General features: G+C 41.3%; 1 protein-coding gene across 1 annotated transcript in view; it reads left to right on the top strand.

Moving 5' to 3' along the window:
- LOC137915724 (extracellular matrix organizing protein FRAS1-like) overlaps nucleotides 1-11,953 on the top strand; it is a gene marked incomplete at both ends in the record, with an annotated part of 74,194 nt that extends 62,241 nt beyond the window's left edge. The window contains 11 exons of the mRNA XM_068758842.1: nucleotides 264-442; nucleotides 3,542-3,658; nucleotides 4,006-4,120; nucleotides 5,118-5,255; nucleotides 5,771-5,803; nucleotides 7,578-7,709; nucleotides 7,962-8,090; nucleotides 8,581-8,828; nucleotides 9,031-9,179; nucleotides 10,557-10,719; nucleotides 11,821-11,953. Coding sequence (XP_068614943.1) covers nucleotides 264-442; nucleotides 3,542-3,658; nucleotides 4,006-4,120; nucleotides 5,118-5,255; nucleotides 5,771-5,803; nucleotides 7,578-7,709; nucleotides 7,962-8,090; nucleotides 8,581-8,828; nucleotides 9,031-9,179; nucleotides 10,557-10,719; nucleotides 11,821-11,953 — 1,536 coding nt within the window. The remainder of the gene's footprint in view (nucleotides 1-263; nucleotides 443-3,541; nucleotides 3,659-4,005; nucleotides 4,121-5,117; nucleotides 5,256-5,770; nucleotides 5,804-7,577; nucleotides 7,710-7,961; nucleotides 8,091-8,580; nucleotides 8,829-9,030; nucleotides 9,180-10,556; nucleotides 10,720-11,820) is intronic.
- Nucleotides 11,954-12,191: the final 238 nt, after the last annotated feature.

Raw genomic sequence — 12,191 nt, 5'->3', positions numbered from 1 at the left:
CAAGTGATTCCAATTATGGATAGATGCATTGAGGGATTAATGAATGCGATGCAGGCGAGGAGGCTGGACGGATGGATCTGCAGTGACGAAGGCGTTAGAGAAACAGTGAAGCTAGTCCAGTCTTCTTAAGGACATCATAGCGAACATGAAAGCACTGTTGCCTCCTAGTCTGGTCAGACAGGTTGTGGAGTTCCCTAATTCTGTTATGACTCATGCATTTGAACGATTAGAAGCAGTTCATCACCTTCAGGTTCTCCATCCAGGTGAGGTGGTGCTGGTGTCCATGCCAGCTGACGGCCCTGCAGATGGATGGAGCCCCTCGCTGACGGATGACCAGGGCTTCACTCGGACGACCTCCTTCACCCAGCAGGATGTCAACGACGGCACCGTCTGGTACCGGCATTTTGGGAGGGGGACAAACAGTGACTCGTTCCAGTTCCAGGTCAGTGCTGGCACTTGTATTTTTACTGGGAGTGTTGCAGCCGTGCGTTTGTGTCGTCCACCACTTTATCCGGTCACAATCCGGTCAACCATAACAGAGCTACACGATAAAACTTGAACTATAAATGTGTTTTTGTTGAATCTGTAAATTGGATGTTACTATAGATAAATACTATATCAGGAAAACACATGGAAATGTTGCTGAGTGTGTATTACTACTATTATGCGTATAGGAATATGCTAAAAACTCTGCTAAAGGACAAAAAAATTATGCAAAAGACACCAGGAATCCTCAGGGGGCTGATGAGAACGTCTTTCCGTCAACGAGCGAGAGGAGGAGATGGTGACAGAGACGCATGTCGTCGTCCTTGTTGTTTGCTCTCTCGTACCCGCGTCCTCGCTCTTTCTAGAGCGCAGTTTGAAGTTCACTATGTTGACTCGTTTTTACCTTCTCTCTCCTCCAGTCTTCCACCTCTCTAACCCTCCCCCCCCCTCTGGGTTAATTTAGTGCTCACCCCCCTCTTCTTATTCTCATGCATGTCTTTGTTTCTCTTCTTCTGCCTGCCTCCGCTCTTTATTTAATTACGTTTCCATATAAACAGAAAATTATCTCTGTGTCCATCTTTGTACTTTATCTCGAAAGTCAAGATCCACTCTGCACTCAGGACTTTTAACAACCACTGTGACTTCTCCTGTTTGTCTTTAATAGCACAAAATTACCTGCAATTTGGCTCCAAATGTGAGGCAAGCAATAGTGATTTGTTACGCTGCAGTTAGAGGCTTTCAACAATCCAGTCTCTGCTTCTATTTGACTCCATTTAAAAAAAAAAAAAAAAACCCTGGACCAGGCTACGGTCTGAAGCCACATCCAATCATCTCTCTCCCACCATCCGGCCTCCTGCACTTTAGCTCCATCCATTAAAGAAACTGGATTTCAATTACTGATCGCTGGAGTCACATTAAGTTCTCAGGTGTCTAATCTTTGACAGGACATGGGCAAGTAAAAGGAAAACGAAAAACCGTCACAAACTGATTCCCTGGAAGAATTTCTGCCATTTATCAGATGTGGTGATTAAATTTGATGGTTTGTCAGGATGATATTATTGTCCTCTCCTGGCTTTTACCCCTGTGAGGGCCCTTGTTGCAAGTGATGGCTGCAAAATCAACTGTGCTTGTGCAACTTAGGGGCTGAATGGAAGTAGGCTGAACTGATCTAACATATTACACGACCGTGTGATCTAACAAAATAAAACTGTGTTCAAATAAATCAATTAATTGTCAATATATCTGGCATGAAGTATTTACATTTTTTTGTTTCAATAGTCTTTAAAGATTTAAATACAAATAACCTTTATCCTTATTTGTTATTAGTAGATTATTACTTTGCATTACAGCATAAATAAATGCTTGGTTTTGCATTTTTTTGTGGTGTACCTATAGAGTAAATGTAAATGAAATATCTAAATCATGTTGCCTGCAATAAAAACAAATAACAATCAACTTTTCTGTTAGTGGTGGACCAACAGTGTCCAGCTGCTCCTGATACAAGTCTTTCTAGCTCAATCCTGCTTTCATCACGAGCGTGTCTCACGCTGCGTTTGTCGGCTGTTGTTCAGGTTGTGTACTTTAGGTTTAACAGACTTGTTTGCTGAATCGAGCTGCACAGCGTTGCTAACTGGTTTTCACTGTGGCGACTAAACTGTAGAATAAATGTTCTGAAATGAAGGCAATGAAATAATCATGTCAATGAAATAAGCAAAAGTGCTTCATGATAGTACTTAGATATTCAAACTTTAAAACTCACTTGAAAGTATAAGCACAAGCCAGCGGAACCAATTGATATATATAAACTATATATAATCATAAGAGTAATAAATCACTGATTACAGCTGGATTGCTAAAAAATGTGAGGTATGAATCTTGTATTTATGTTGAAAAAGCAGGTTTAATTTAACTAGAACTTCTTGTGAAGTAAATTCCTTTTGCATTTCAGATGATATATAATTTACAATTAGCAAGTAATTCCTCCTTTAGTCATGATCATGTTCATTCCTTATGCTGAAATATCAATTTATCGTGACATTAAAATGTTGCTCTCAGCCAAATTAATGACCCGAATCCTCTTGAGAACACCTTCACACACACACAAAAAAGAAAAAGTCCCCTCTGGAAAAAAGTAACTTCTGCTGTGATGAACATTATGAAATGGATCCAGGACTCGTGTCGAGTACAATGATGAGATTACTATAAATGTATTTTACAACCTCAAAATATCAGATGTATTGTTAAACAGTTATTCATTCATTCATTCATCTGTTGCCGGGTCTGCTGGAGCCTATCCCGGCACTCAACCACTAATTGCTATCTTTCTATTTTAAAGCTCCATCTCCATGGCAGCGTTAAACATTGCCTGACAATGACTGCAGGTCATTTGGATATGAAGTCGAATAGAAGAAACAATTTTCATCAGATGCTGCTGTTTGTTTGAAAAGGAAGGGAAATCATTGTTATTTTCAATTCACGCCACCGAAAGACCGGAACATCAGCGCGAGCTGTTCGGGCCGATCCGATTCACAAACGTGCCGCCTGTGTCCTTCATGCACTTCACTTTGTGAGGTCATGTTTTATGGATTTTGGAAAGTCATTATGCACAACAAATGTGTACATAAACGATGGTCAGCTGAACAACAAGAACATTACCTTGAGTTTCAAGTTCGTCGTCTCCATTTATGTTCTCATGGCACAGATGAGGATTTATGGACTGAACCTTCAACCCAGCCCAAAGCCAAGCTCACTTTCTGTAGTCACCGTTGTTTGACTGTAGCCTTCCTGCCTCTGATCTGTTGCAACGTCCCGCTGGTTACTCCGGAGAGCCTTTCTTTGGCTCTGTCGCTCACACAAAACACGAGGCAGTTTACAGAGCCGTATTCACGTCATGCGCTGCATATTGAGATTTCAAACCTCACGGTAAAAGACGTTTAGAGCAGGCAGAGCATGAGATGAGGGAGAAGGGATGTGAATTGGAGTTCAGCGTGTATTTATCAAGAGGTTTTTAATCTCTTAAAAAAAAAAAAGACTTGATGTCTTTACTTGTCTCCAGGTTTCCACAGAGGCAGCTCCGCTCATACAAGGCAATGCCCAGACCTTCACCATCGGAGTCTTACCCCAGATCCCAGGATTCCCTCAGCTGGCTCCAGAATGTGACCTGCAGCTCACGGTATGAAAAGTGGCAAACTTTGCAAACATCTGGGTTAGTTAAAGGGGGGGGGGGGAGTTTTGAATTCACACACATCTGTTGGAAAGCATTATTCTTAACGTACATCATCCTGGGCTGCATCTGGCTCGCTAAAGTCAGACTTACCTGAGCTTGCTGCATTTTCATGTTATCATGATGTTACACCAAATTTTATTTGTTAGGATCAGAACATTTGTAGCGTTGAACTGTTAGCGTTGTTGTTTTATAGTAGGGAGGCAGTGTCACTGCGGTCCATGTTTAATCAACATGAGGCATCCGTTGTTGTTTGACCTCTGTTCTCACCTGTGTGTGTGTGTGTGTGTGCGCAGGCGCTGGAGGACAGGGTGACAGAGGTAACACCTTCAGCTCTGTCCTTCATCGATGCCGAGACTCCCAACGAGAAGCTTATCTACAATATCACCAAAGCTCTACCACCAGGACAAGGTCACACACACACACACACACACACACACACACACAGAGCTTTAATGTTATACAAAGCCATCATAATGCCGTTCCTCATTATTATTGTAGTGCTCATGAGCATGGTAGAATTACCAAAGTGAAAATGTTGTTCATCTTTACGATCTGATCTGGATGAATAAAAATAAGTGTTAGACTGAAGATGTTTGAAAAAAACAGAACATAATTCAGTGCAGAATTGAGTTTTCCCCAGCTAAACTCTAACAGTGCAGTTATTATTATTATTATTATTATTATTATAAGGAATCACCATCCTTCAAAGTTATTTAAAGACTAACTTTAAATCTGGACATTTTAATGCAATTAGCTGTTCATTTTGCTGATTTTCATGCCATTCATTTCTGTATTTAGACAGTCCGACAGACTGATGTGTCATTTCCAGCTCTCTGCCTAATTACTGAGGGTCATATTTGTCTTCGTAATGAACCGAGGAATTGGCATGGAAATCATTTTAAACAGAGCCAGTGAAAGGGGGCGACACATTCACATTGAACAGCAGCATTTGTCATGAGCATTTAATTTTTATTAGAAGATTTATTCTGCTCTAAGGAAATATTTTTCTGATCTGAAGATGCTGACTAGACATAACCTCATAACATGTAAATGTGAATCATGCAAAGGATTTCATTTCTTTGTTTCAGTACATATTTTCCTGTACCATTATTCACAGATACAGGTTTTGATGCTTGTTTTTCATAGATACGGTTGTACATATTAAGCAAATAAAGATAACATATAAATTACATTATCTTTCTAATTATGCCCACAGTACTGAAAATTGGCTTCTTGCTTGCTTCCTTTCTGCTTTTTTCACTAATGTGTTAGCTCTTAAAAAAAGAAGCTCTTCATCTTTGATTCCGTTACCGAGGCAACAGTTTATTTGTTCCCTGAGAAACAATCGTGAATTTAACACTCTTGCATTGGTCACCAGATAATCCTGCTTTGCTCTTGTCCTCAGGTGCCATCGAGCATCGAGACAGACCGTACACGCCGGTAAAATATTTCACTCAGGCCGACGTTAATGGTGGGAAGATCATCTACAGACCACCACAGGCCCCTTCACACCTGCAGGAGCTCTACCAGTACTCCTTCATCGGTGAGTTCCAAATATGCACACAATAACAGAGTCATCTATTTCATTCCATTCATGATCCTTTTTTTGGAATCAGTCAAATTGTAAAACCCATAATTTTTTATTTTATGCCCTCGTTTGTCAAATCCATAACAGCAAGATGTAAACAATAAATCGATGAATAGAGTAAGCAATGAATTGTTGAACAGCAAGAGAGGATTTCTCTGTTAAAAAAAAAGAATATGTGTGGGTTGGTGAGACATTTTCAAAGTAAACCCGAGCTGTCTCATTCCAAAAGATAACCCATAATCCAAGATCTATAATGACTTGAATTTCCCTTAATCTGGGTTCGTGGCGTTCCAACGGGAAGCTTTGCGGCGGTAAATTATCATTGTTGCCTCCTGGGTTTTATGTATTGTGGCATCATCCGCTCAGTTTTTATGCCGGCTGCAGCGCCCTGTCGACTTTGCCTGAACTTGCTGTTTTTCACTTTTATCACTTCGCGGCTATAAAAGTTTTCTTTTTCTTAATCCTGACAGGTCTGCCAGAGTCACTGAGCATCTATTTCACAGGTAAATGATTCACCTTCCTCGGTATAGAGAGGATGAGGAGGGCGGTGGAGGAGGATTGTTTCCTTTCTGCCCTTTATGCTCTCCTCTTCAGTGCTTCCAAACATCCGGCACATGTTTCTTCCACCTCCTGTCTTCTATTCATGTTAAATCCTTATTTTCCATCCTCACTTCCTCCTCCATCCTCAGCATTCCCCTCCCGGCTACTCCCTTGAACCCTTTATGTCTCTCTCGGTTCCATCATTTCTTCTCTCCCCCATGTGTTCTTTATTCACTGCCTCCTCCCCTTTCACCTTCACTTTTATTGCAGTTCCATCTTCTTTGTTTGATGTTTTTGATTTAATGCTCTCAACTCTTCTTGCTCCTCTTCCCTGACCTCTAATTCTCCTTTTTTCGTGTTTTCATCACGGTCGCATTTGCCATTCTTTGTTGATCTCTTCCTTTCTGGTTTCCATTCTCGTCCTTTCGGTCTTTCCCATAGATCGTCCTTGGTCCTGTTCTTTTTCCCCCATCTCTCCTTCCTCTGATTTTCCGGTCTGGCTCTTTGACCTTTCACCGGATCAGATCAAGTCTCACACTGGATTCATATGTCTAATCTGTTTTTGCTCCACATGCAGGTCAGCTGTTCTTACAAAACAGTGTTTGGCATGTTTAATCAGAAACACAACAAAAGCTAATTGAGTACAATTCGCATGCATGACATCAAATTGGATTTACATATAATGGAGCATTGGCCTAATCTGCACTTGTATACTAGCAACTACATTAGCATAAAGCTAATTTATTATGTTTGCAAACACTCAGCATAAAGGAAGCAGCCATAATGAAAAGGACATTCTTACGAGCGTCTGTTTTCTGATGATCGAATGCCGACCTTTTGTAGGTTGAAAAGGGAATTGTTCAAATGTGTCCTTTGCAGAGAACAGCAGAGCGATTTGATCCGCTTGGGTTCGTGTTTGTTAAAGATTTTTGGTAACAAGACTCTAGGGTATAAAGCCAAGATCAAAACATCCATACAAAGAAAAAGTAAATAAATAAATAAATAACCCACTGCTACTCTGTGTGTTCCAGAGACGTGTCAATAAAGCCGGTGGCTTAACAAGATTCCTCCTGATATTGCTGTGCTGTTATTGATTGTCACCTGATTGAGGGAGATTTTTAATCACAGCTTCGGTGATTCTGTCGTTTTCTCCACCCCTTTCTCATTCAATTCAATTCAATTCAGTTTTATTTATATAGCGCCAGATCACAACATAAAGTCATCTCAAGGCACTTTACAGGATTAGCAGGGAAAGACCTGCAGGGAAACACAGAACCCAACTTGACCCACAAGAGCAACGGAGGCAAGGAAAAACTTCCCTTTAACGGGCAGAAACCTTGGACAGAACCTAGGCTCATGGTGGACGGCCATCTGTCTGGCCGGCTGGGTTGAGAGAGAGAGAAAGAGAGAGAGAGAGAGAGAATGGCAGGTCGGAGACGAGTCAAGGAGATGTATAGGGAAGTGATAGTGAGACAGAGCAGGAGCAGACAAAAACTAAATGCTAATGCTAGCGACGTGGACATCAGCGCTGAGGCCACAGGTCCAGGTTCTGCGGCACCACGGACATTATTAATAATCTTTACAAAGGAGTCGATTCAAGGAAGCTGATTAGTTTTCAATTAATATCAGATATGTATGCTTTAAAAATATATTCTTGCTCGTCTCATTAATCATAATTTTTTGGACCGCTTTCGTAGTTCTCTGATTTATTTTCTGTGATCCGTTTGTGTGTCTCAGTGTCAGACGGAGAATACATCACCCCTGAGCTGGACTTTGCGATCCTGCTGTTGTCAAACCATCAGCAGCCGCCGGTGTTTCAGGTTCTCGACCCGCTGTTGGAGGTCAGCGTGGGAGGACAGGCTGCTATAGGTGAAATACAAAACACACACACACACACACAAAACTAGTGCGCACTAATACTAAGTTCTAAGGAGACGGCCTGTGGTTAAGAGGGTCTAGCAAGTGGTGAAGTGATGTGCGTGAGGTAGTGAGCCCAGAACGAGGCCCTGACGATTAACAACACCGGCAAAAGAGTCATATGTGTGTGTGAGCGCACACGTCTGATACAGACAGCTGATTTCCTCCTTTTCCTCTTCCTTCTCCTCGTCTGCGTTGGTGTAGGAGGTCAGCAGTTGGCGGTGAGTGACGCTGACACCGCTCCAGATGAGTTGGAGTTTGAGCTGGTGGAAGCTCCCGTCCACGGAGAGCTGATTAAGACCGACGAGAGAACGCACACCGGCATGACCAACGGTGAGATGATGCACGCGCACACACACACACACACACACACCAATTTATCCTTCTTTCTTCAGCAATACCATACAATATGATTAGTCAACACTAAGACACTGATGGCTACAATCATAGTGTCACCTTAATCCTAATGTGTTTTGCAGATGTTGCTTTCATTCCCCTCGGGGTTAGATAATTATATTCCTGAGTGAGAAACAATTACTTTTTATTGATTACAAACAGACCTATCAGTATTTTCAAAGCAACAACTTTGAATTGTTTGGCAACATGAGCAACCTATAAGAATTTATTTGAATTTAAAAGCTACTGGAATTTAACAGCAGAATAAAAAGTTAAATAGCTGCAGTTGTTTTGTTGTACTGGTTATTTAATTGGTAATTAATCTACTAAAATATGTTTACTTAAATATCTGTAGTGCAGTAAACTTTCAGACAAGTCAGGAATAAACAGTGCAAGTCAAGGTATTAAATTCCCTCCATCCCATCAGGTGACACCTTCACTTTCAGCGATGTCACCCGCAACATTCTGCTCTACCAACACTCCGGCCTCTCCACCCTGGATGATGCCATCACCTTCTCGGTTAGCGATGGCATGTCCATGTCAACCGCAGTCGTGCAAGTAATGGTGCTTGGCGCCGGGGGCGACGGGCCACAGCGAGAAACTTTAGCCACGCTGTCAATGGAAGTTGGCGAGAAAAGCAGCACTGTCATCAAACGCTCACATCTGGCTTACACTGTGAGTGAATGACCAATGACAACTTCATGTATTTATACGGTGTCACTGTTTTCACAGTCCAGTTACTTTTTGAATGCATTCAGCCAGTCGAGGTGGCATTTTCGGCACAATAAGATGTCAATGGTTTTCATGGAGTATCCTTTGATCTGATGTGCTGTTGAAATGAAATCGTAGCTTGAAACTGTTTCTTTTTCCTTCGCAGGACAACACATCCCCAGATGCCCAGATTCAGATCCATTTGGTGTCGGTACCGATGTACGGCCTACTGACCAGGAGCCTGCAGCAGGAGCACGAGGAGCTGAGGGAGTACTCTTCCTTCACGATGGAGGACATCAACAAGCACCGGATCAGGTAGCGTTTAAAACCGTCACACAATGAAGAGTTCAAGCAAATCTAAAGAGCAAAAAGAGATATATTATATAATACAATACAGCTGATGATCACACCCTAGCGTCTTTATATTTATTTAGACCAGAGAAATCATTGCTTTGTGATTTTGAAGTGTTTGACTTTGTTTCAAAGTCAACAGTTGGCAATGAAAAGGACCCCCAAGAACACTTTTGGTTCTAGCATTGGGCTGCAGTTTCTTACAATGGTTTGAATGCTGCCTCAGAGGCATATAAAAACAGAATATCCAGATAAAATATTCAGCTATGAAACAAAAAGAACTTTAAAGGACTCTGTTATTACTCGACGCAGTAATTGTGTAAGCAATAAAGTTGCACGAGGGTCCGTGTAAAATAGAAAATAGTCTGAATTAGCACCTTTTTAGTTCTCCAATAAAAATTAAAAGTGCTCAGAATTCACTTCAGCATTCCCTCTTGATTGCAGGTTTTGACAGAATGAGTTTGTCCAAAGCGTTTTAAAGGATTCCTGCTGTAAGAAATGTGTAGACGGTAGTATAATCATTGAAAAAGAAAAGTTCACTGAGAGCATTTGTTAGCATGGAATAAAGAGGTTACTTTAAATAAAAAAGAAAAGTCTGCTGTTGATTCCACTTTGTATGATGTGATGATTGGAGGGTTCTTCACGCTGTCAAAGCCACGGCCAGCTCCTCTGATTGCAGCGTTTCAGAGTTCTCGGGGAGACAACATTTTCCCCTCGGTATAAACGCAGAAGAGGATGCAATAATTGTTCAGAGAGACACGTTGTTTTCCTTCAATCTAACATTTCTTCTTAAAAGACAAAACCTCGTACAAAAAATAAAAGAATCACCGGGGAGTCATTTAGTCGCCTTTTACCCAATTATGTTCAATGACTTTTGGCACAAGCTATTTCAATTAGTGTCATTCTGGTCTTACCTACCAGAGGTATTCAACCCCCAGTGAGTGGAACCAAGAGGAAATATAAATATGCAAACTACGCCATTTCCATAATGCAGGCCTGATTAGCTTTAATGTAGCACAAGCTCCAGGGAGCAATCTTTAAATCAGCTGTATTGGTTCTTTTCTCTGTGGCGTTTATTCAAACAAACAAGAACCAGGAATTGTTTTATGAGAATTAAATGGGATTAGAGAATATTATACAAGTATGTTTTTGAATGTTATGAGTGCGTTGCGAAGATTAGTATCGTTTTGGGAGCGCTAATGTGAAGCTCTCCCAAGCCAGCTATCAATTTTGGATTTGACACAACTCAAGTCGATGCATTCATTTAAATGAAATTATTGTATCAAACAAAATAGCTGCAATACATTTCTAAATAAATGCTATGAATGTTTCCCTGCACAGGTACATCACTTCCTTAGAGACGGGTAGCCAACCAGTCACCGACATCTTCCACTTTGTTGTTTATGACGGAGACAACAATCGCCTTGACAACCAGATGTGTACCATCACCATCACCTCCACGCCCAGGCAGCCGCCAGAAGTCACGGTCCACAGCAGCATCAAGGTATTTTTACACACAGTATACAACTACTAAATGATCCTAATGAAGAGGAAAACAAACTGCACATTATTTCCTCTCCATTACCCTGCCTACTCACACATCCCTCTTTTGAGTTGCTTAAAGCAGCGGCTCCGTTAGAAACAGTCGTTAGCGAGACAAATGAGGCTGAAGAAAGCAGGAAACGCTGTCACCTGTTGTTTCTCAGATAATGAGGAATCATCACGGTTTGTTATGTACGTCTTTCTTTTATATCTGAAAGACATGTCAGCGTTCAATTCTTGGGTTTAATACAAAACCACTTACGATAAGCACGTTCATCCTCTCAGCTCAATTTCAGGACTTCTGTTTCCAGCTTAAAGGAAATCCCATTGTGTGATTCAATGAGCTACTCTCTGAAACTTGCCTGACCTCGTCATTGCATTTTTTTTTTTTGTCTTTATTTAAAGGTAAAAAAATATGACTATACCTTCAGGGCTGAATCCTCTATTAGCTCTGCAGAACTGAAAGATATGAAGTGAAATCCCAATGGTCTCTGGGAGGCATTTCTTTTTCATCCACGGGCGGAGCAATCCCAAGAACAGTCTGGAAAAATACAACACAAAATGGAACTCCACTGGTTGTACATAATGAAGGTCGTTCTTGAACATTTAGCAATAAATTGCCAACTTTATTGGGCCTTCGAACTTACTCTGATAGAACAAAGTTTGAAATTGTGTATGTGTTATAATGTCTTTATTGCTCTTTCATTGCAACTGCCTCGCTGAATCAGATTCAGATTCACGTTATTATCACTTGGATGTACTGTTTAGGTACATAGATGTGAAAAACATATGCTCGGAAGCTCCAATACAATAAAACATGATAATAAAAACACGATACGAAGAACCTGAAAATACTCGGTAAGTAAACTAAAAACAGTTAATAAACAAACACAGGGCAAAAGAAACAGAACGTGCGTGCACGGTGCTGAACTATTACAAAGTCACTTTTCAGTGCCGTTCTGATAGCCTGCCGCAATTAATTCTTACTTGACTGTACAGTCTATAAACTACACCTTTCAATATCAGGAGCAACAAGACTTATTTTTCCTATTCTGTCATTTAGGTAAAGAAAGGAAGTCGAGTGCAGCTGTCAACCAATCACATTACAGTATCTGACCTTGACACACCCAGTAAGGACCTGCTGGTCTGGCTCGTCAGTCCTCCAAAGTATGGCTTCATCGAAAACACCCAGATAGGTGAGCTCCCTGTTTGTGTGTGTGTGTGTGTGTGTGTGTTGTGTGAGGGTTCCTGTGTGACACGGAACGACACCTGTGTCTGAACAAGGTCGTGACTGAACAGTTTCCACACTTCTGTTTATGGCCCACAATGTGAGCTGAATTCTCTGCGGTGCTTCTGCCATCTGGCACAGATTGAATGTGTTGTGGGTAAGTCCTGCTCGTTGGATGACTACAGCTGGGGCCATGTTTGAAGTCC

Source organism: Brachionichthys hirsutus, unplaced genomic scaffold (assembly GCF_040956055.1).
Source record: "Brachionichthys hirsutus isolate HB-005 unplaced genomic scaffold, CSIRO-AGI_Bhir_v1 contig_724, whole genome shotgun sequence".
Lineage (NCBI taxonomy): Eukaryota > Metazoa > Chordata > Actinopteri > Lophiiformes > Brachionichthyidae > Brachionichthys > Brachionichthys hirsutus.
Note: the sequence above shows the minus strand (reverse complement) of the source record. Positions and strands in the feature narration are given on the sequence as shown.